This window comes from Nycticebus coucang, chromosome 11 (assembly GCF_027406575.1).
Source record: "Nycticebus coucang isolate mNycCou1 chromosome 11, mNycCou1.pri, whole genome shotgun sequence".
NCBI lineage: Eukaryota > Metazoa > Chordata > Mammalia > Primates > Lorisidae > Nycticebus > Nycticebus coucang.
In genome coordinates, this window is record NC_069790.1 from 18104898 (window position 1) to 18129268 (window position 24371).

Here is a 24371-nt window from a genome sequence, read left to right on the forward strand (position 1 = left end):
GACCCAACAATAACTGGAATAAAAGACAAAGGGGAGAAGAGGGAGATGAGGCATATGTGTATCTTCACGAGAATGCAGAACATGTTCCCACAGTGTACACAAGTACACTTGTGGAATTTTTTGTCTGGAGATATTCCTTGTATGAAAAGAGTTGAAAGCCAACATACTGAAGCATAAAATAAGCTGAATATTCTGGGTAAATATTGGTAGGACTAGTACTATGATATTTACTATGTCCCTCAAAGGAAATAAAGAATTAAACTTACAGTTCCTTGATTTCCTGGCATATATATGTGTTCTCAGAAGGCAGAAAATAGTGGACCATTGGGAAGGATTCATGGACCAGAAGAATCAAATAAAAATATGGCCAATTAAGAAAAAGAGAACATGCACTTTTGTCACACACATAGCCTGGTTGAAAAAGTAAGAAGGCTTAATTAAATAGCTTTCGTCATCAAGTTGTCCAATACTGAAAGGACATATGTTGGAAAAATTCCACCCCAGATTTATAAATATGTTCCTATTTATAGATCTTTATTATTTTTTGAATCAAACTCTTCATTTAATTAATTTTAACCACCTTCTAGGGTAGAGGGGAAAAGGGACATTTTCAGCCATCTCCCTCCTTGACCAGCTTTGCTGTGAGGTAGTGTATTGGAGACCTCCTGTGGGGAGAGGGTGAGTATGGCTGCCCCATGACTTTGGCCCCAAGACAGTAGCACATAGAACCTCCACTTGGAGGGCAATGGCTCCAAGATGGGGAATTCTTCTGTTTGGACATACAATCAAGGGAAAGACCTATGACCATGTGAAGAGTATACTCCAAATCCAAAACGAGGCCTCCCAACAATGGCTCTGTGCTCAGCCTACTTCATCAAGGAAGCAAAGTAGAGAGGAAGGAGGTGAAGGATCTGGAAGCCACTGAGCTTCCAGTGTACCAGGCATTGTGCTATGCACTTATTTAAACTGATGCTGAGAGAAAGATGTTTCTAATTAATTTTCCTAGTTGAAGACACTAAGTATCAGACAACAACAAATCAAGTTAAAAGCAGGCAGAACTGGGCTTAAAAGCAGCATGGAATGATTTCATACTCTCTTCTGTAGCACACTATGTGGATTTGGTAGTAAAGAAACAGGTGTGAGGTCCAGCTCTACCATCCACCAACTGAGAGGCACTCTCACACCCTCTGGGTCTCCTTGCCACCTCAAGACAGCATGGCTTGGATAAAATGATCCAATGAATGGAAAAGTGTTTTGGAAATTGTACACAGTATACCAAACTAAGGAATGACAGCTTAGGTTGAAGATTTTAACATCTTTCAACCACTCCAGTAAGATCTCTAATATGACTTATCTCCTAATGATAACCAATATTTATGAAGGTCTTACTGTAGGGAATGCACCTTGTTTGATTTAATAAGCGGGTGGGAACAACGTTACTATGGCTTGCTGTAGTAAAATGAAAGTTAGCATTGCATGTATGAAAGTGACAAATGACAACTGGCCGCAGGGCTCTGTGCTGAGTGATAGAGGCTTTTGTTGTTATGTCCACTCTGATTCCTCAACCCTCAAGAAAAGCAATGCAGCAAAGAAGATGAAACAGCATTGCTGAAGAAAGAGTAGAAATGTTACATGCTGAACGTTTAATAAGAGTTTCATTTTGTCCCATTCTTGGCTGAGATTCAAAGGTCAGGATAATAGCAATAAGTTGTTTCTGCATCCTAAAGAAAGGGACTAAAGCAGGTATTCTCAACTTGGGGGCAATCTCCCCTCTAGGGGACAATGGCCAAATCTGAGCACATTTTTGGTTGCTACAACAGAGTGGGAGTGCAACTGGCATCTAGAGAGTAGAGGTCAGGGATGCTGCTACACGTCCTACAACACACAGGGCAGTCCCCAAAGGACAAAGGATTCAACAAATATTCAACCCACAAGGCAGAGATTGAGAGTCCCCAGGATAGCTATGTTTTCCTCAGAACTGCTAAGAGGCAGGCAAAATTGATAACTCTGGCCTTTGTCTCCTGACATATCCAGCCTGTAATATAGGAGGAGCCTGTATATAGGAGGAGAGTTCTCTGGGAACTCTAATTCTGTAAAGTCTTGGTCTTACAATTTTGTCCAACTCTTGGCAGGTCTATGGAAAACATAGCTAGTGCAGGGTCTCTCAATCTCTGTAATGAGTTGGGAAAGCCCTGGCAGCCCCCTCTCCTAGTAAGGAGCTGAGGAGACAGCTCTTCCCTTAAGGGACTCCCCAATTTCTGGAGCCACCATGGAGCCAAAGCAGAGCCCTGCATAGGGGCTCATGGAATTGTCTGACCTGTGCCATGAGGGTTTGGTGGGCAGAGAAACCAAGGAGGATTCTCACAAGGAAAAGTTGACAGGTGGCTTCAGGTCATAGCAGAATTGGTAACTTGGACCAACTCTCCCCTCACATTATTTAATTCTTCTTGATTATTATAAAAGAATCTCCCTAAAAGTTTCCAAGAGCCAACAACATAACATGGCAAATGGACAGATTTTCTTGGTGTCGTATAGATATGGGTAAAATTCCTGACCAATTAACAACCTCAGAAATGAGTGATCTGGGCACAGGGCCCTGAGATGTCTATTGTCTTTGTTAAAACACTAGGAGGTACCTCTCCTCCTCCTGCCTAACCCCTCCTCACTGTCCCTCCACTATCCCTGTCTCCTCAGCCACCTTCATGGGCACACAGCCTGCACAGAGGGACATTATGGCTACCAATAATTGCCTTATCTTTACTCTGGGAATGTGGAGAACTTATTCCCCTATTTCTCACATTGCCTGAGGTCTTTTTAAAGCATATTTTATTTATTGATAATTTTGGTTTTTTTGGAAATGCTGTTCTTTAGCTTCTATTTGGAATTGGATAAATACAACTGAAGTGAGCAAATGTATTTCAATAGCAGAAAGGAAGCATATATTTTTGCTGCAGGGTATCTAGACATAACTTGTCATACACACTTAGGTACTGAAAAACACTAAATAAGGCTTTTTTATCTGATAATTACTTAGTAAAAATAAGGCAAAGTTAGGCAAAGAACTGAACTGTAAGGTCTATAAAATTCTGTCTACTCCTCTCTGGTCATTGATATGAAATTCATGGTAAAAGAAGAAACAATGACCTAAGACAGTGGCCTCTGGGAACTTACCATGTCATCAGAGCCAAGACAGTGAACATGTGCACTTCTTATCATGTCTATGACCACATCCTTCCCAATGGGGAGCAGCCTTGTCCAACCATTTGCTTTGGCTAGGCCTTAGCCTTAGCCTGCAGCATTTCCTGTGTTCTGAGGAAACTGAAAAGAAGAGCCAGATGGCTATCAGTTGCATCCTCACAGATGCCAATAACTGTGCCCCTAAATGTCTGGTTGACATCATTTCCTATTGACTTAGTCTCCAATTTAGAGACTAGTATGTTGGCACTGCCTAATTATCTCAGAGAGATGGCAAGGGCCATTATTTCATTTCCTGGAGCTTTCCAGTCTTGATGGAATGCTCAGGGTGAAGGTGCTGGCAAGGAGCAAGATGGAATTGATGTTTGCTCAGCTCCTCTTGGCTAGAAGATAGTGTAATCAATGTCCTATATACTCAGAATTTCACCATAAAAGCCCTGAAAATACACCTATTCATGGAAGAAAGAACTGATGCTTAGAGTGGGGCAGTAGTCTAAACAAAGAGTCCAGGCAGTTTAGTTGCACTGTTGGGCCGTTTTTGAATACCCATACTGCTTATTAACTTTAAAGGAAGGCACTGTGGCATGTGTAGGCAAATACGGGCAGAATAATGGTAGCAGCCCAAGAAGCCACAGCTAAAGGGTCACCTTGGGACACATCTGCAAGAGTTCCCTCCTAGGACTCTTTTCCTTATGGAAGGGGAAAAGGCTAAAGAAAACCAGATTATCTCCTCTGTTCCTGTGATCTTTCTTTAGCAGAAAATATAGGTGGGATACACAGAGAGGGGTCAAAACACAAAGCCTGGACTTAAGTAAATCATCACAATGTGTGCACATAATGAGGATAATGTTTTAGGACTAATATTAATATTAAATATAATAGCCTGCTTATTTTCATACTTCACATGAACTGTGTTACCTGTAGTCCTTTTATTATTAAAACTAAACCATGAGATTATTATTTCTAGCTTTGGCTAGAAAAAACTCATCCTTTTCAAGTTAATTGTGAGATAGTGGGCTTAAAAATTAATTTTTTTAAGAAAAGCATTTTCTAAAGTTCTTAGAAAAGTTCTGACTCTCCCATTCATAGGTCAAAAGGCAAGCCTGGCAAGGTAAGAACACACAATTGTACCGGCTGTGCTAGATACTGAAAGCAGGTGTGATGCACTGAAGTTGGTGTCCACCTAGAGAGAAGGAGTCGCCTTTCTGGCTGGGGAGTATTGTGAGATGGTGGAGAAATTCAGAGGTGCAGAGGATTAAATGAAGGTACTTTCTGGTTCTCTTGTTCTGAGGGCCCCTATTCTAGAAAAGATAGAAACTATAACAGAAACCCAAGATAAAAGCAGGGAGAATCTCAGAGCATCAGGCTGACAATGAGCTTCTCTACTATGGCCATGGGAAACTTCATCAGCTGTGGAAGGTGTTTGCACAGATAAGCCCAAACCGCACCGCTCTTCCGCAGGGGTTGTACACTCAGGAATTCTGGATGACTCTTGGGGTCTTTAAGAGGCTACAGAGGTGCTGATGGGTTGAGGGGGACACAGTGTCCAGGGTTTGGATGAGAAGCTGCAGGGTGGGCACACTGCATCCCAAGGACATGCGTTGCATCAGAGGTAAGTGCAGGCTGGTGATTGCACCATCTCGTTCAGAGGACGAGTCCAAATCTCAGACACCAGCAACGCAGAAAACTGGACGTTGTGGAGGACGCAGAGAGTAGCAGGGAGGTGACATAGGGACTCACTCGCATGCTGCTCCCTGTGTGGTGATGCCATGCTGGGGATGAGAAGAGAAAGCAATGCAGAAAAGCCTAAGCATGTGCCACGAAGAGGCTGAGCTAACCTGAAAGAGGCTAACCTGGTGAAACTAGTTTACATTGGTACATTTAGTGCCTTCGAGCAATATCAAAATGAGGATGACATGAGATGTACCTGTTGTATACAAAAGTGACATCTGTCCTTCCCCACCAGGTGCAGTGTGTGCGTGTGCCACCACTGTGTCCTGCTCAGTGGCACCTACGTGAGGGGGCACCAGTGTGAACCAAGATCGCATCCGGCCACCCCGCTTTGCATGCTGGAGCGGCACTGTGTCGGCCTGAGGAAGGGAGACTTCCTCTAGTTACTCTGCCCAGGGGAGAGCTGATTGTTATTTAGCAAAAAGAAGCCTTGAGCTGTGGGGGCCTAATTAGGAGGTGCTAAGTGATAGAGGCACATAGGCGAGATACAGGGTTTTAAGTAAATTGAGTCCATGAAGCTTCCTAACACTAAAGAAAGGCAATGTTAATCTACATAAAAATAATTCTCTATTGATTTGTAGTATAGTCTGAGGTCTGGTAGCGTAATTCCTCCTGCTTTGTTTTTATTTCTGAGTAATGTCTTGGCTATTCGAGGTTTTTTCTGATTCCATATAAAACGAAGTATTGTTTTTTCCAGATCTTTAAAGTATGACAGTGGAGCTTTAATAGGGATTGCATTAAAATTATATATTGCTTTGGGTAGTATAGACATTTTAACTATGTTGATTCTTCCCAGCCATGAGCATGGTATGTTTTTCCATTTGTTAATTGGATTACACCAGCGGTGCATCTTACAAGGGTATATGTGAAACTTGGTAAACGGTCTGTGAAGCTAGTGAATGATGCCCCATGATCATATCAATGTACACAGCTATGATTTAATAAAAAAAAGCATAAAACGCTTTGCAAATAAAAAAAAAATTCTCAAAGAACAAATGAAAGGGTATTGTTTGAATACAGTAACCAGACTTTAAGTCCCAGAGCCTTGAGACAAATTGATGGCCATGAAAAATACAGTGAAGAAACGAAGTCCTCTGTGTAGAAGACCCCGTGGTGCGGTCAGGGAGCGTGGACTCTGCAGGCAACGTGAGCACCTTCAGCCTTGTCTTCTGAGGGACAGAGATGGCAGTGCTGCGAGTGTCCGCTGAAATAATAAATTTAGAAGGCAGAGCATCACTGCTGGGGTGCAGAAAGGGCTCTGGGTACTCGTTACCAGTATTTGTATTTAAATCAAACTTTTGCTTATATCCCCTTGTGCGAAGTGACTGGGATAATTAATCAAGAAAATCCTTCAGACGTTTCCCAGTACTGCTATCTGCACTGGGCATACTTACTTCTACCTCTGTCTCTGCCTCATCTCCATCTCCCTTTCACCTCTCGAATCATCTGAATTATCTGTAAATGGCGTGGTGGGTTCATTGTCACAGCCTGATTAAGGTTATCTAGACAAATCAGAAATGTCAGGAATGGCAGGGTCAGCAGCCCCTGCTCAGCCCACCTCCATTCTTTTCTGACACCAGCAGTTACAAGCAGCTGACACTGACCTGAAGCCTCTTGCTTGTTCTGGGGGCAAATCCTGGTATATAAGGTTCCAGTTAGAAGCCATTCTCTGGGCCAGTGAGTTAGTTCTTCCCCTTGTTCAGATTATGTGAGAATGTTAAAAAAAAAAAATTTTAATTTAATGTTTTCTCTTGGTATTATCGGTATTCATTGAAAAATATGTGTTATTTTCCCCCTGCTCCCCAATCTCTCTTTCCTTCTTTCTCCACACCCAAGCAGGTGATCAAAATCACCATCAGGAATGTTGATATCACAGGAGGAAAGGAGGAGGAATTTATTTCATGTACTGTACTCCACACTGCATCTGCCTGGACTGGTACCAATAAAAGCAATCAGGCTATGGAGCATCTGGTAAGTATTTGGTCATTTACAACATCTGCTTAGTGGCAGTTAGTGAGAACAAAATATTCAATCAATTCTGTATATATAGTCTACAGAATAAAATTTATAGTAGAAGCCATGTACAACTGGGTTCATGGTATTAGAGGAACCAAATCCATCTTCAGTTCTGGATTAGAATTCTTCCCTTTTCCCTGTCTCCCAGCCTCAGTCTGGGTCCCCACCCTGTGTTCCCTGAAAGGCACTTTGGTCCTAGAGGAAATAGGAAAGGGAAGTGGACAGCCACCAGCAGTGCCCACGTGATGCCAACTTCCTGTTCCCAATTCCAGTTGTCCTGATTTCCTACTGATCAGGGTTGGTTTTTGTCTTCAGAATTGTAGAGAATAGTCTGAGTGAATCAGGCACTGTCATTCCTTTGTCCCGAGATTTTTAGGAAGTGTGGGTGACACTCACTGAGTAATTAGGGAATTGCAACAAAGAGATGGCAATTCCCATCAGTAAGCATGTTACTGTGAGTTCCACGTGCTGCACCAAATGAATCCAGAAGAATTTAAGTGCTGCTAGACTATAACTGCCACGTAATTAGGAGCCTCTGTCTCTGGTGACATTCCCAGACCTGCGGGATGCCTCGCCTGTCATGGACCCTCACCAAACATTTGTTGGGATAAATTAATGTTTGAGTGCGTCACTGGGAAGCATATAGGGAGTATTTCCTGTAACAAATCCTGGAGCATATGTCCTAGAACCCTAAAAAGAAGGGAATATATACAATGCATGGAAGAAAGAAAGTCTTGTTAGGGACATGGGTTCTAGAGTCAGGCACTTTGATACAAATTACTGTCCTCCCACTTAGTCCTGTCAGACAAAATGCTGCTCTGTGACAGCCTCCATTTCCCATCTGTAAAATGAGCACCATTAGAAGAACTTAATAGATAATGGACAAAAGTATAGTGGTATCTGCCACACGCTCTTAATTAATGTGAGCTATTAATATCATGTAGAAGTAAATAAAAATTAAAATACCTGACAGCACTTACAGTAAAAGATAAATGAAAGTAAATAAAGTAAAAGATAAATTTTGACTTTGTTCACTTCCTTTATGTGAAATAATAAAGAAAAAATACTTTTCTGAAGTGGGCATTGGTCTTTTTGCCTCCTAGCAACCTTCTCCTGTGTAAGATGTTTCCTGCCTATGAGTCTTGAGGAAAGAATGAGTGTATCTCCCTCTACAAAAAAAAGAAAAAGTCCTGACACATTTTCTCAGCCTTTCTTCCAGGTAGTCAGGTAGATAGTGTGGGTTCTACCAAGTAGACAGTCCCCCCGGTGGCCAGCAGCCCCACACCCCCATATACACACACAGCTGCTAGAGTTGCAGAGTCCGGAAGGACCTGTCTGGCAGCAGTGGCAGTGCAGGGGACCTAGTGAGTTCCAGCATGGCCATGGCTGCCCCACGCCAAGCTAACACCCACAGACTGGCTGTAGCTGCAGTGTCAGGTGGGCCCCTCCCCTTTCTCCCTCTTCCCAGGACAAAACATCTCTGTGCAGGGGAAGACATGGGCCTTCTGGTCTACTACCCTCTCCCTTGTCAGCACTCAGCTTCCTAGTGTTGAGGACCTCACAAATGCGGTGTATTGGAAAAGAAGAATAACATGGCAACTACCCCAGGAGTAAAAAAATCCAGCTACCTGAGCCAGCTGCTTTCTCTTTTTTTCTCCTCTGGGGAACCCAAACTGGTCTGAGTTCACACCTGCCCCACACAGCACAAGGCAGAGCTGGTCACACATTTCAGGAAGAACCACTATCCAGGGTTAAAAGAGCATTAACATACCCAGAGATCTCAGAGGGAAACAATATGGACATCATAAAATGGAAGTGAAGATGCTTGGCTGGAGAGAGGATGGAGGAAAAGGGAAGTTCTCTAACATGGCAAAATGATGTGTACCAATATTTGACTGGCTTCCTTTGATGTTTCCAGGTTGCTGTTTCAGATGGGGGACCAAGACATTTTAACAATAAAAGCAGGGGTTGGGGAGGGGCAGAATTAAATGGTTGAAAGTAGGGGGAAATGAAATCTCAAAAATGGAGTAGTAGCAGCAATAATACTAATGACTAATAATTACTAGAAATGTATTATATGTCCAGAACCATATTAGATATGTTTCACTTTTAATCTGTATAAGACTTAGATGTAAGTACTGCTGTTGAATCCATTTTCAGATGAGGAATGTGAAGCCAGAAGAAATTACAAAGTATACTGGTCAGCAATAAAAAGGATGGAGACTTTACAGCTTTTCTGTTTACCTGGATGGAGCTGGAACATATTCTTCTTGGTAAAGTATCTCAAGAATGGGGGGGAGAAGTGTCCAGTGTACTCAATACTATTATGAAGCCAATATATAAACACTTACACACTCATATGAATAATAAAACACAAATATAGTCTAGCAAGGGGAGGGGTGAGGAGGAAGAGAAAGGAAGGGCGGAGGGGAATCTCAGCTAATGTGCACAATGCAAGGGTATATTTCAAAATAACTAAGAGTAAATTGTAAATGTCTTACCACAAAAAATAAGTGAAGGGATGACCATGTTAATCAGTTTGATATAAGCACGCTGCATTGTATATCAACTCATCACATTGTACCCCATAAATGTGTACAGTTATGATTTTAATTAAAAATTAATAAAAAATAAAAGGTATTAAATAAAAAAAATCAAATTACAAAAACTAAAGAAATACAAATTTATATCCTGGGCCAATACAGTGCATAAAAAGGAAAGTGCTTTAAAAAAAAAAGTATCCACAGGGCCAGATGGCTCCCAGGTGATAAAGACAGCCAATACTCGCAGACATTAATTAGTAAAATGCTTCAGTGACATGGGAAGCAGCTCAGAATTAAGGTGAACTAAAAGACTAAAAATGCAAAACCCTATCCATATAAAAATGTTATAGTCCATAAAATCATATTAATAGCACTGTATCTACGAAGAAAAATCTGAAAGTTAACTTACCATGATAATAGGGATCTCTAGTGTGATCATGAATATTTTTATCTTTACCCTGTTTCTCCGAGTTTCTTCAATGAAGATCTTTACCGGCATGTTCTACCTCTGAACCCCGAGACCTTCACTGAGCCACCTGATTATTTGTACCTCATTATCCTCATCTATAAAATGAAAGCTCCAAGTACATGATTATTGTGAAGATTAAAAATGTAGTAAGCATTTAGAAAAAGAAAAGCTTGCAAGTAGAAAATGCTCATTAAATATTTGCTTTTATAAAAGTTAATGTTTATTAAACATGCAACAGTTCAAAATATTATGCTCACATAACAGTATTTGTAAGATAGTTCCTAGCCATGTAGAAACCCTTTCTATTTCCACAGAAATGAAGGCACCTCCATGGCCCGCTCACATTCATGCAAAAAGCCCTACTGAGATGCATGCCCTAGATACAGATCCTCAGGGTAAGCAGTGCTAAGTCTGTGGTCAGCACTAAAGGAACCACCCCCTTCCTTCCCTCGCTTCCTTCTATCCAGTTCAGACCACACCTTCCTGTCCCAGACCTGAGGTGTACAGCCACTAGGTCCCCACCGTCCTGCCTTCTCCCTGAGGACACGGCTTGTCAGACAGGATGTCCCTCCTGGAAGCATTCACTTTCTTCTCCTTTTGGGCTCGTGAGTCATTCTCTGCCCGTGTCAGGCTAGATGAGTTACCAATTCCTCCATGTTTGTTTCCCTCTTACATTCTCAGATGTTCATTGGAAATTCTCCTCTTTTACTTACAGTTGGACTTGGATTATCAAAAGTGGAACAGTCTCTTATATCCGTTTCCAAAGAAGTTAAGAAAAGTATTGAAATACATTGCAAGATATGGAGCACAAATTTTGAAACCGAAGTCATTCACTGGTACCAGCAGAAACCAAATCAGGCCTTGCAGCATCTGGTTCAAGTGACCTCTACGAGATCCCCAGTTTCCTTGCAAGGCAGGGAAGACAAAATTAAGGCAAGTAAGGATTCTCAAAGTTCCACTTCAATTCTTGCCATCAATTCCATCCAGGAGGAAGATGTGGGTGTTTACTACTGTGCCGGATGGGACCCACAATGATAGAACTGTGGAAAAAGCCCGTACTAGATCCCCTCCTGTGTGTGCCCACCACATCCTTTCCGATGGTGGCAACCACAGCCAGCTCTCCAGCTGGCTCCCAGCCTCAGGCTCACCTTCTCTGCAGCTCTGCCTGTGTGTTCCTGGAAGTTTTCATGGGTTATTCTTTACTTGTCAGTTCTCAGCTGTCTGAGGAATTAGACTTCAACATCTTTATTGGACACTGCTTTCCAATGAGTTAAAGTCCTGTCGGGGGACTGATGGGTCACATGCTGTGGTATTATCTATCATATTATTATCCAGAGACTTCTAGTAACTAGCAAGGTACAGGCTGGCAGAGGGAATCATTGAGCGACATCCTTATCACTTCTCAGGACAAACACTCTGCAACATAACTGTCACTGATTCATTTTACAGCTAAAGAAATGAAAGCTTAGAGGACTGGGGCCTGGTGAACAGCCAATGACAAGGGGTCATGCTTCTTGAATTCGGTCTGTGACACCATACTGTAGAGTTTAAGGACTGCAATTCTTTTTTGTTTGTTTGTTTTTCCTTTCTTTTAGAGACTGGGTCTTGTTCCATTACCCAGGCTGTAGTTGTGCAGGAGTGCAGTGGTTTACTCATCACTCCCTGCAGCCTTGAATTCCTGGGTTCAAGTGATCCAGGATTCCCCTGCCTCTTCCTGTCAAGTAGCGGAGACTGTAGACATGTGCCACCATAACTGAATAACCTTCTGTTTTTATTTTTATTTTTTTCTCAAGACAAGGTCTCACTTTGTTGCTCAGGCTGGATTCTTGGTCTCAACCCAAAGTGCTGGGATTACAGGTATGAGCCACGAGGCCTGGGTAGATGTAATTCTTTAAGTGAATGCTAGGATAGCTGGGATGAATTAGAGATGGAGTAAGTGCCCTTATCATGTTCTTGGGACTTTCCCTTTGTTGGTGGCAGATGAGATTGGAAAGTTAAATTTGAAGCAAGCTAAAATGTCAATTTCCAGAGCAACAGATGAGAGAGTCCACATGCCATGTCCAGTGTCCACAGAAGACTTTGTAAATACAGTTATATACCAGTATGGGCAGCAACTGAGAAGAATTGTGGAATATCTGGCATACTCACTTCAGTAAAAACCCTAGCTCAAGTTTGCTTAGGTGAGAAAAGCAACAAACTTGAGTCAAGAAAAAGTTTTCAAATGTAGATTTTATTCCTTTCCATAAACTTGATGGGAAAAGTAGTAAATGAATGTAACCATTTACTACTGTGTTTCTTGGGACCCACAACACTAAGGATGCCAAAAACGACCCCCTCAATAGCCTCTCTTGGGTCTCTGCCCAACCACATCCTTCCCACAGGAGCAAACTCAACGAACTTCTAGGGGGGCTCCCAGCCTCAACCGTCTCTCTGCCATGCTTCCTGAGCTTTCCAGGAAGCCCTCTCAAGTCGGTCCTCCTGCATTAGGCCCTATTTTGAGCAGAAAGTATGCCTGACCATGGTGTTCCCAAATCTTTGTTTAATGCCATAGAATGTCCTAATGGACTAAGGTTTTGTCTAGAAGGAAGCGGAGACGGGCTAAGGCCCCATTACCATCACAATGTGTAGATATCCGCTAACTGCATGGCTAATTTGGAGGGAGGAAATAGTTGTGTTCCAGGAACCCCAGATATAATCATTACAATGCCCCTCCAATATAACTATTATTTGTCCTTTTTTTTTTTAAATAAGTATATTTAAACTTAGAGAGTTAAAGTGTTTGGTTAAAGACAAGAAGATCATGTATTGGGGGAATTTTTTGTTTGTTCTTGTTTTGTTTTGTTTTTGTTACCTGAGTCATGAGACCACCATGAAAATTTAAAGCTCAGACAGGACAAACAGAATCTTTGAGGTGAATTTGGGGCAGAGCAAGTGTCATTTTTGGGAGGGTGAAGGGATAAAGATGGTTCTTCACTTCACAGACAAGGGTAAGGCAGCATAATGTCATCAGAAGAGAGCCCCAGGGCATTGGAGCTATTAAACAAATCCACTATGATAAAGAGAAGGGGCTAAGAGAAGAGCAGTGGTAATTTTGTATATGACAGTTCTCTATGAGTGTTCTCAATTCTTTGCAGATACTGGTTCCTTTCACCCCCACAGCTGCTGAGGTCTGTTCCCTTATTATCGGGAAGAGTATTTGACTCATGAGGTTTAAGTGTGATACTACCTGTCTCAGCCTCTTGTCCAGGTCACTCAGCTAGTTCTTGGCAGAGTGGGGTTGGACTCAGGTAATCTGGCTTCAAAATTTGTACTCTTCCATCACAAGAGAATGAAAGAAGTACTGTATATTGTTCATGGAGAAGACAAGACTAAACTTGGTGGGACATTATTTGGCACACGTTTTATTTTGTACTGAATCATGTCACAAGTATTAAAGGGATAGGAATCTTTACAGAATAAATGAAATACTGATAAATTATCAACTGATTCTGTAGTCTCAGGGTGCCCCACATGGTCTCACCTATCATGGTCCAAATTAAGGTGGAACAATCCTACCCTCCTACCACAGACCTGAGACCTCCAGCTAATAGGATTCCACTTTCTCACCTTCTGTCTGGGGACCGTGCCGGGCAGACACAATGTCACTGCTGAAAGCAGTTGTCTTCTCCTCCCTCTGGGTTTGTGAGTTGCCCCCTAGTCATTTCAGTCCACTGGAGAGACTGGAGCCATTCTTTATTGCTGCCTCCTCGCATATCATTTGTTCACGGGAATTTCTCTTCTTTGCTTGCAGTTGGACTTGGGAATTTGGAGCAATCTGAAATATCCATTTCCAGAGGAAGAGATAAGAGTGCCCAAATATCCTGTACGGCATCCGTTGAAAACTTTAACTACGTAGCCATCCACTGGTACAGGCAGAAAACAAACCAAGGTTTAGAACATCTCATCTATGTCACTGAAGGTCCTGTAGGTGGGAAGAGCAATAAATTTGAGGCAAGAAAAGAGTTTCCTGCTTCCATTATAACCTTCAAAATAAATTTCTTAGAGAAAGACGATGAAGCCATGTACTACTGTGCCTGCTGGATCCACAGTGTTAGAACTACAAGGTAACCCACCCAAGAACCATCTCCGGGTCTGTGCCCACCCACATCCTTCCCAGTATGGGTGACCACAGCGCCCAGTCTGAGCCTCCCCTCCTTACACCACTTCCAGAACCGTGCAGGAAGACATCTTGGATTCTGTAGTCTCAGGGTGCCCCACATGATGTCACCACTCATGGTCCAAATTAAGGAAGGACCATTTGATATTATTTTCTACTACACTGGGCTATGTGAGGACTCTGGAAGTATAGTGTGAATAGCTTACAGTAAAATCCAGCTGTCCGTTAATGCACTGTACAGAAACTTCCAGTAACCAAATGGTTCAGAATAAAGGCAGGAAGTGGTTGGCATACATCAGGAGAGGTGTCTACATAGTACACAGATATTTTCTGTCATTATTTTCCCCGTTTTGTTCATGAGCATTGGAGGTCTTCAAAGTTAGAATAACGTGTCAGATACAGTAATTACATGGCTTTTATTAGCATGCTGGTGTCATCCTGAAGAAATCTGGGAACACTAGACCTCTAAGTAAACAGCTACTTTAAGAGACCAAACAAAGTATAAGTCCCATGTCTTCGGGAGGAGGATACAGCCCAGTCCACACTGAGGCTTGATGCTGGGACAAAACAAGTCCTGCTCCCTGGGAACAGAGCCCCTGGGCACCGCAGGTGATCTCCATAGGGTAGACGTGATTTGAAGCCCTTGTTTTCCAGGGTTCTGCAAAGAACAACAAAAATCCTGAGTACAAAAGAATCAGACAGTTAAGAAGAAAGATAATACATGTTCCCTGCATCTATAGTATAGAGGAAATAACCATAATACCCCTCACAAATAAATAAAATAAAAAAACAACTACTGACAATTATTTTGTGTTTATTCAGTACATTATCATTGGGTGGTTGGGAACTTTCAAGGAACAGTGGGGGAGAAAACATAAAATGCAAAACTGTTAAGATCTCCTCTCCTACCTCCTTATAGTTCACTTTCAAGTAAGGAGGAAATTAATGAGGAAATTTTCCTCATACTGGTGCCTTTAGTAATACGGATACCTTCCCAAATAATTGCCATGCATACAGTTTACCTACATGCCCTGAAATAACTACGGTACATCATTCTCCATTTCTCCCTTCTAAGGATCAAGTTGTGCTCTAAAGGGCAGAGATGCTATTGAAAATCAAATGACAGGACACCAGGAGGCTGCCTGACAGGTGAACCTCTTCCCAGGAGCAGACTCAGAATCCTGAGTCCCATGTCACTGTCCGTCATGGTTGCTGTCCCCAGTGGGCCACGGTAGGGATGACTGATCACCTGACGGAGTCCCAACAGACTTCACCTTTCAGGTAGTGTGTATATAAAAGCAGATGGAGAAAGAAAACCATTAAAGTCATACAAAGAATCCGAAAACATGAATCTTTTCCAGAAGGGAGTGCATGAAAAGATAGAATCAAGCTTTTTCACAATACCTGTGCTAAGTACTTTATTTGTATTATTTCATTTAGTCCTCAAAAGAGAAGTGTAGAGTGAGATTACAGAGGCCACACAAGGTTAGATCTCAGAAAATAAAGTCATTTTAACCTTTCAACAGACCCCCTGGGAGACTTATGGGGATGAAAATTTGGAGACACACTAAAATGATGAAAGCAAGGGAAAGGCACACCTTATCTATATGGCTTTAGAGTGATAAAATACTATGTAGCACTTAAATAGAGTGGGTTTGGGGGGAAGAATTATAAGTAAAACTGAAAACATTCACTGCATATTATCAATGAGACTGTTGAACACAGAACTGGTTTATATAATAAGCTCCAAATACGGGTGGCGCCTGTGGCTCAGTCGGTAAGGAGCCGGCCCCAAATACTGAGGGCGGCGGGTTCAAACCTCATTAGTGATTGTGCATTTAACCTGTGGCCCAACTTCTTCCAATGTACAGCAGAGAAAAAAAAAAGGTTGGACACCCTTGATTTAAAGTATCAGGAACAATATGTACAGGTATAAATACTACACTATTTTACATTAGGAACTTGAGCATTGTGGGTTTGGGGATCTGCAGGAGGATCTGGAACAAACCCCTTGCAGATACCTAGGGACAAATATATGTAGTTGCAACAGAGACCCACAAAATCTAAAATATTTACCATTTGGCCCTTTACAGAAAATGTTTGTCAACCACTTTCTAGAGTGAAATGTTGATGAGTGACATCTACTTTTATTTAATGTTTCCTAACTTCTCAGCATTATTTCAGTGATCCTTTGTTAAATAGCCACCCTTCCCATATTAGCTGTGTGACTGTGGATAAATTAGTTAGCATTTTTCTCATTCATTTTCCTAACTTTAAAATGGAGAACATAGTAATATTGACCCAAATGAACTGTTGACAAGAGTAACCTAAGTAATACATATAAAGTCCTTGCAAGTGCTTGAAGCATGCCCAGTGCCCAATAAATTGAGGAAGTTATTACTGCAAAATTTGGAAACAAAACTGTTTAGAATAAAACTCTAGGTCCTTGTTACTCAAAGTTTGGCTTGTGAATCATATCTACTTCACGTAGGAGCTTATTAGACCTTCATTCTGGGCCTACTGGGTCAGGGCCTCATTCCACAAGGTCTCCAGGCCACCTTGAAGGGGCATCCAACCTGAGACCTGCATGTTCCATGCAGAATATTTGAGGACAGTTTTGCTCATCTGTGGTATCAGATATTGCAAATGTTATGCATGGACCTTTTTTTGTTCATCAGCTTTCATTAGTGTTTGTGTATTTATTTTATCTGTGGCCCAAGACAACGCTGCTTCTTCCAATGTGCAGCAGAAAAGAATAAAAGTTAAGACACCCTGTGTGGAGCAGAGGCTATTCCAGAGATGAGCTCCACAGTCTCCAGGACTAGTACCAGCCAATCCATTTCCAAAGGATGGTTTGTGTGGTGTCCTCTCTAATTTCTCAGTTGATATTTGGTCTTTCTGAGGCTGAAATAGATGGTGACCTCTCAATTAATTAAAAAACAATGTACCTAATGGTCCATGCATGTGTACACTTACTTTATTGTATAAAAGGCAGCATAAAATCAGCATAAATTTTCAGTAGTTATTTCATTTACTGAAAAATACAGCTCCTCTTTCATTACCTTGAATTCTAGATCCACAGCCAAGGAAAGAAAGAATAATTGTTGCACAGAACACAAAAGACATGTTCCTTGCTTTTGGCTCAGAGGAGGCCAAAGTATAACTGTCTTCGGTCGCCCTGAATCCAGGTTCATCTGACAGCAGCCGCCTCCATCATGCTGCCTAAGTTCAACCCAATGATATCAAAGTCGTGAACCTGAGGTGCATCAGTGGCCAAGTTGGTGCCATGTCTGCCCTGGTCCCCAAGATCAGCCCCCTGGGTTTGGCTCCAAAAAAGGTTGGCGATAACATTGACAAGGCTACTGGTGACAGGAAGGTTCTAAGGATTACAGTGAAACTGACTATTCATAACAGACAGGTGCAGATTAGGTGGTACCTTCTGCCTGTGTTCTCATCATCAAAGCCTTCAAGGAACCACTATGGGACAAAAAGAAACAGAAAAATATTAAACACAATAGAAATATCACTTTTGATGAGATTGTCAACATTACCAGACAGATTCATCACAGATCTTTAGCCAGAGAACTCTCTGGAACAGTTGAAGAGATCCTGGGGATGGCCCAGTCAGTGGGCTGCAATGTTGGTGGCTGCCACCCTTATGACATCATAGATGACATTAACAGTGGCTCAGTGAGTAGGGCGCCAGCCCCATATGCCGAGGGTGGCAGGTTCAAACCCAGCCCCGGCCAAACTGCAACAACAAAAAAAAAATTGCCGGGCGTTGTGGCGGGCGCCTGTAGTCCCAGCTGCTCGGGAGGCTGAGGCAAGAGAATCGCGTAAGCCCAAGAGTTAGAGGTTGCTGTGAGCCGTGTGACACCACGGCACTCTACCCGAGGGCGGTACAGTGAGACTCTGTCTCTACAAAAAAAAAAAAAAAAATGAAGACTCAGCTAGTTAAAAAGTACAAGGGAAAATATTTCGATAAAGAATGATTTCACACACACACACACACATGTCCTAATATCACTGGGGCAATGTTGCTACTGAAAAACGAAAAAGGAGAGAATGCGGGAAGGGAGGGAAAATGAGGTCAATTGTCACCATCACCTCTCACCCCCACCCCAGCCCTTTTAGAAGAGCTCTCATCTGACCAATGCCTTGTCGCCAGATCTGCTGGGCACTCTTGGGGCACTGTGAGCCTGGGAGAGTCAGATCTGCACGCTCTGCACACCACAGGCAGCCTGTCTCAGAATCACCCTGACCCAGCACTTCCTTCCCTGACACCAGCTCAAACCAAGCTGACTCCTGCCACATGACTCACCCTTCTAGGCACAGGAATCCTCACTTCCCTGCTGCTTTTTGGAGACATAGCCTGGCAAGCCAGAGCATGGTCTTCTCTGTCTGGCACTAGAGATTGCTTTTCAGTCATTTCAGTCTGTATGTCAAATGAAGAAATTCATCACTGCTTCCTCTCTGTTTATCAGGAGTTCATAAGAATTAATTTTCTAAAATATCTTTAATTATTATAGGTACATAACAGTTGTATATCTTTATAGGTATATGCAATGTTTTGACACAGGCATACAATGAGAATTAATCAAATCAGGGTAATGTGGAGTGCCCTATCACCTCAGGCATTTATTATTTCTCTGTTTTAGTAACAATCCAATTCCACTCTCTTAATTACTTTAGAGTATACCCTAAATTATTGATGATCACAGTTACTTTGTTGTGCTATAAATATTATTAGCTCTAACTATTTGACTAAATTTTTGTGCCCATTAACCACTTTCTCCTTCCCATCCCTGCTGTCCTCCTCAGCCTCTGGTAGGTAACCATCATTCTATTCTCTGCCCCCATGAGATCAGTTTCTTTTAATATTTAGCTCCCACCTATTAATGAGAACATGCAGGATTTGTCTTTCTGTGCTTGGCTTGTTTCACCTCACATAATGTTTTCCTGTTCCACCCACGTTGTTTCAAATGGCAGGATTTCATTCTTTTTTGTTGATATAAAATATTTCATTGTGTCTGAAATTATATGTACCACAATTTCCTCATCCATTTATCCCTTGGCGGATACTAGGTTGCTTCCTTAGCTATTAAGAAAAGTTCTGTAATAAACATGACAGTGCAGACACAATTTCAAGACTCTGCTTTCCCCTCCTTGGGATCTACACCCAGCGGTGGGATCGCAGCGTCACATGCACAGTCCTCTTTTCAGTTTTTTGAGGACCCTCCCTACTGTTCTCCATAGCAATTGAATTAATTTACATTCCAACCAACAGTGTCTGAGGGTTCCCCTGTCTCCATATCCTCCCCAGCATTTGTTAATTGCCTTTTTGGTAAAAGCCATTTTAAGTGGGGTGAGATATTATCTCATTGTAGTTTTGATTTGTATTTCTCTGATAACTAATGATGGAGCACTTTTTTAATATACCTGTTGACCCATTTGTATGCCTTCTTTTAAGAAATTTCTATTCAGATCTTTGCCCATTTGGCAATAAGATTTTTGGATTCTTGCCTATTTTATAATAAGATTTTTGGATGTTTTCCTATTGGGTTGTTGGAGGTCCTTGTGTATTCTAATTATTCATCTGTTGTCAAATGGGTAGTTTACAAATACTTTCTCCTATTCTGTGTGTTGTCTCTTCACTTTGCTGACTGTGTCCTTTGCTGTGTAGAAGCCTTTTAGCTTAATGTGATCCCATTTGTCTAATTTTGCTTTAGTTCCCAGTGCCTTGAGGGTGTGACACAAGAAGTCCTTGCACAGACTAATGTCTTGAAGCATTTCCCCAAAATTTTCTTTTAGTAGTTTCATGGTTTCAGGGGTTTAGATTTAATTCTTTAAACCATTTTGCTTTGATTTTTTTTATATAGTGAGAGATAAAGGTCTAGACTGATTCTTCAACATGTGGACATCTGGTTTTAGCCAGTTGCTCAGTGCCCCTTACTCGTTCCCTGGCACTGCTCTAAATCCCCTATGTGAGGCTCATCTCATCCTTGGGACAATGCTTTGATTGTAGATTCTATCACAATTTATATTTGATAGATGAGGAAACAGAGGTATAAGGATGGAATTTACTTTGTGGTTACAGGGTTATTAAATCGGGTGGAGAACTGGGTTTTTGCCTTTAGTGTCTGTCCTTTTAACCATCCTGAATCCCCACCCCTGAAACAGAGGAATAACAATGACATCCAAAATGTGGTCTCTGCAGCCAAAGAGAAAACTGGCAGGAGGATTAAAGTAGACATTTTTAATGAAATAATAGGGCTGGATGTAGACTAGTGGGACAGGATGAACCCTTGGGGATCACAAACATACATGATTTTCCAGCATCTTTTAGGCTATTTCTCTAGCAGCCTCCTGCAGAGAAGATCATGCAGAATCCAGAGAAGCCCCCCCATTGCTGCTGGCTATAGGAGGGGAGCAGCAACCACTGCTGAGATTCACCCAGACCCATTCTAGAACAAAAGACAACCCACAGGAGCAGGCACCTGGGATGTCATCGGAGTGGGGAGGAGAGGACAGTGGGGGATGCTGACTGCAGGGGGCGGGGGGCGAAGCTGCTCTGCTTGTGGGATGGAGGCCAGGCCTGTTGTGCAGGGTTGTCCTCAATCCCAGTTTCACCTCACCTGTTAAGATGACAGCTTAATGAAAATATCAGAGAATGTCCCTTCTTCACTTCTCACCATCATGCCAACAAGCCTCCAATAAAAATCACAGTGGAATACAGCAAAGAGAGATTCACTCTGGAGAGCAGAACAAAGGGAAGACTCATAGTCAAGTGTGAATAGGAGAACAAAGTGTGTTGACAAAAATTTGATGCCTCTGTTGCCCTAAGAAGGAAAAGCTCCAATCCTAATAACTTAGCACAACAAACTTCTAACCCAGCCTAACTCCTGGGTTAAATTAGATTAACACAAATTTCACATTAAAGGTTTGGCAGAAGGAAAGATGTAGGCATTTAAAAATGCAAAATATGCAGGGTGGCCATAAATACTAAACTATTTTAAATTGCACACGAACTTTGTGAACACCCTCTATTTATTTCAGTATCTACTGTATTATACAACATATTAAGCTTTTAAGCAAAAATCTCAGAGGCATGCCAAGAGGTAAGAAGAAATACAGTCTGATGTCACAAAGAAATCATCAATCAGAGATGACACAGATGTTTGAACAATCAATCAGTCAAGGACTTTAATTATGACAAATATGTCAAAGGCTCCAATGGAAAAAGCATACAACATGCAAGATCTCACAGGTTATTCAGCAGAGAGACAGCAGTTATGGGAAAGGATCAAATGGGAATGCTAGAAATAAAAAATACAGTAACAGAAATTAAAAAAATGCCTTTGAAGGATTCACCGATAGACTCAATAGAGATAAGGACCAAATTAGTTAACATGAAGCTAGGCTGCTAGAAAGTCCTCAAACTGCAAGGAGACCAGAAAGAAAGAAAAGAGAGGAAGCAGGTTATCCAGGGAGAGAAGAACTGTGGACAATACCAGTCAAACATACTTGTAATAAGAATCCCAGAACAAAAGAGACAAAGCAGCAGAAAAATATGTGAAAAAAAAATGACTAAGAATATTCTCAATTTTGTGATAGACACCAAACCACAGTGCCAAGAAGTTCAGAAAATACCAAGCAAGATAAACACTTAAAAATAAAACAAAACATCTAGATATATTATATTTAAATTTGAGAACCACAAATAAAGAGAAAATCTCAAAGGCAGCCAGAGGAAAAAAAAATAGTGGATTTTCTCTGAGAAAACGTGCCAGCAAGAAGGGACTGGAGTGAAATCTTTAAAGTATTGAATGAAAAAACAGTCACATAGCATAGAGACATTTTCAGACACTGTACAAACCGAGAGAATTGATTACCAGCAGACCTTCTCTATAAGAAATGTTAAGTTATCCAGCACACATGAAGAAAAGACCTGTGATATGAGTCAAAAACTACACAAAGAATCTACACACACACACACACACACACACGCACAAAACGATGAGCTCTGAAAATAGAGTAAATGAAAGTAAAACATAATCTTTTAAAATGTGTTTTTCATTCCTCTAAAACAGGATTTGGTAAACTTTCCTTTCTTTCTTTTTTTTTTTAATAAAGGGCCAAATAGTTACATATTTTCGGTTTGTGAATAGCACAGTTTCTGTCCCAACTACTGAATTCGGTCATTGCAGCACAGAAGTTCTTGCTACTTTTAGGTCTGGAGGGTCATGGAACTGTGAGGACACCTGCACAGCATCTGTACCCAACGGGAAACAACCAACCTGAGCCTGAGCTGAGGCTTTGAGGATAGGCAATTCGTGTGGAAGGCCAGGAAAGGGAGGCAGACAGCCAAGTGTGTCATTACCAGACACTAAATGAGCAGTGCAGCCCCACAGAGCTTCAGAAACCAAGGGGCTAATTCTGTTCTGCTCCTGTATTTTATGGGACTGATGGTCAATGTGGTGGTGAACTTTGTGGTTACTTCTTCGCAATGTTCTGATTCTAGTAAAGGAGTAACCACAGGCAGGAAAATGTTCCCAGTGTCATCTTAAGTCTTAACAATAAAGCCTAAAATTGAATATGCCATCATTCAGAGAAGCCCTGAGGTCTACATCTGACGTGCCTCAGGGATTCAAACATCATTTATCATCACCACTCTGCCTGGTGGCAGTTGCGAGCAAAAGCTAAGCCCAGGGCTTACTCAGGATGACTCAACTTTACAGTTTAGATCGCACAGCCAGGGCAAACTTATTTCAGATTCTACTGCCTTTTTCTTTTCTTTTCTTTTTTTTTTTATTGTCACATACACATAGATCATGAATACATTTATGCATATGTGGGGTGCAATGTGTGGATTTTTTTATACAATTTGGAGTGCTTACATCAAACTAATTAATTTAGCTTTCACCTCATTTACTTGATTATTGTGTTAAGACATTTATGCTCTATACTTGATAGATTTGACTTGTATCCTTTCTATATGCTCCAGAGGTATGGTCCCACCTTTTACCCTCCATCAAAACTGCCCCCTCTCCTCCCTTCCCACTCCATTTGTCTCCTTCATCCTAGGCTATAGCTGTGCTCTATATTTCATAATAAAGTGTGAGTAAATATAAATTGGTTTCATAGAAGTATTGAGTACATTTGATACTTTTTCTTCCATTCTTGAGATACTTCACTTAGGAGAATATGTTCCAGGTCCCTCCAGGTAAACATAAAAGAGGCAAAGGCTCCATCTTTTTTAAGGCTGCATAGTATTCCATGGTATACATACACCACAATTTATTAATCCATTCATGGATCAATGGGCACTTGGGCTTCTTCCATGACTTGGCTACTATGAATTGAGCTGCAATGAATAATCTGGTGCAAATATATTTTTTTGCAAAGTGATTTTTGGTCTTTTGGATATACTCCTAGTAGAGGAACTGCAGGATCCAATGGCAGGTCTATTTTTATATCCCTGAGTGTTCTCCAAACTTCTTTCCAAAAGGAACATATTAGCTTGCATTCCCACCAGCAGTGCAGAAGTGTTCCTTTTTCTTCACATCCACACCAACCACTTTGAGATACCATCTAACTCCAGTAAGAGTAGCCCACACAACAAAATCTTCCTCTTTTTTTGAGACAGAATCTTACTCCAGCACCCTTACAAGAGTGCCGTGGCATTATAGCTCACAGCAGCAGCCGTTCTTGGGCTCACGTGATCCTCTTGCCTCAGTTTTCTCTGTTTTTAGTAGAGACACGGTCTCGCTATTGCCCCTGCTGGTCTTGAACTCCTGAGCTCAAGGAATTCACCTGCCTTGGCCTCCCAGAGTTCTAGAATTACAGGCATGAGCCACCGGACCCTACCTGATTCTTCTACTTTTGAATGTTACCATGAAATGGGCTCCTTAGAGGTGCTGTGTCCTTGGAGCAGCTTAATAAAACTTAGAAACAAAAGCCATTGCTGTTTCTTATTATAAAATGAATATATAGGTGAACTTAGGGTTCAGAAACAAATACCGAGGAGAAAAGAATTACAGTAAAACCTCTGTAAGTTGACCACCCAAGGGACTGTAACAAAGTCAACATACAGAAGTGGTCATCCTAAAGAACCTTCATTGAACATACACGGCACATGCCCACCTTAAGGAGGTGGTCAATGTGGGGAGGTGGTCAACTATAGAATTTCTACTATAATTCTGCCCCACACCCAGAGATAACTATGAACAGTTCGTTTTATCCCATTAAACATGATCATTTC

At 41.7% G+C, this 24371-nt stretch overlaps 1 protein-coding gene and 1 gene segment (V, D, J or C); both read left to right on the plus strand.

Annotated features, from left to right (window-relative positions):
• Positions 1–24371, plus strand: part of LOC128598883 (T-cell receptor gamma chain C region C10.5) — a 60077-nt gene that overhangs the window by 10434 nt on the left and 25272 nt on the right. The window lies entirely within an intron of this gene.
• On the plus strand, positions 9257–14900 carry LOC128559985 (probable non-functional T cell receptor gamma variable 10). The segment is given in 5 exon segments: positions 9257–10559; positions 10670–10887; positions 11748–11811; positions 13997–14057; positions 14765–14900. Coding segments are annotated over 5 exon segments (438 nt in total).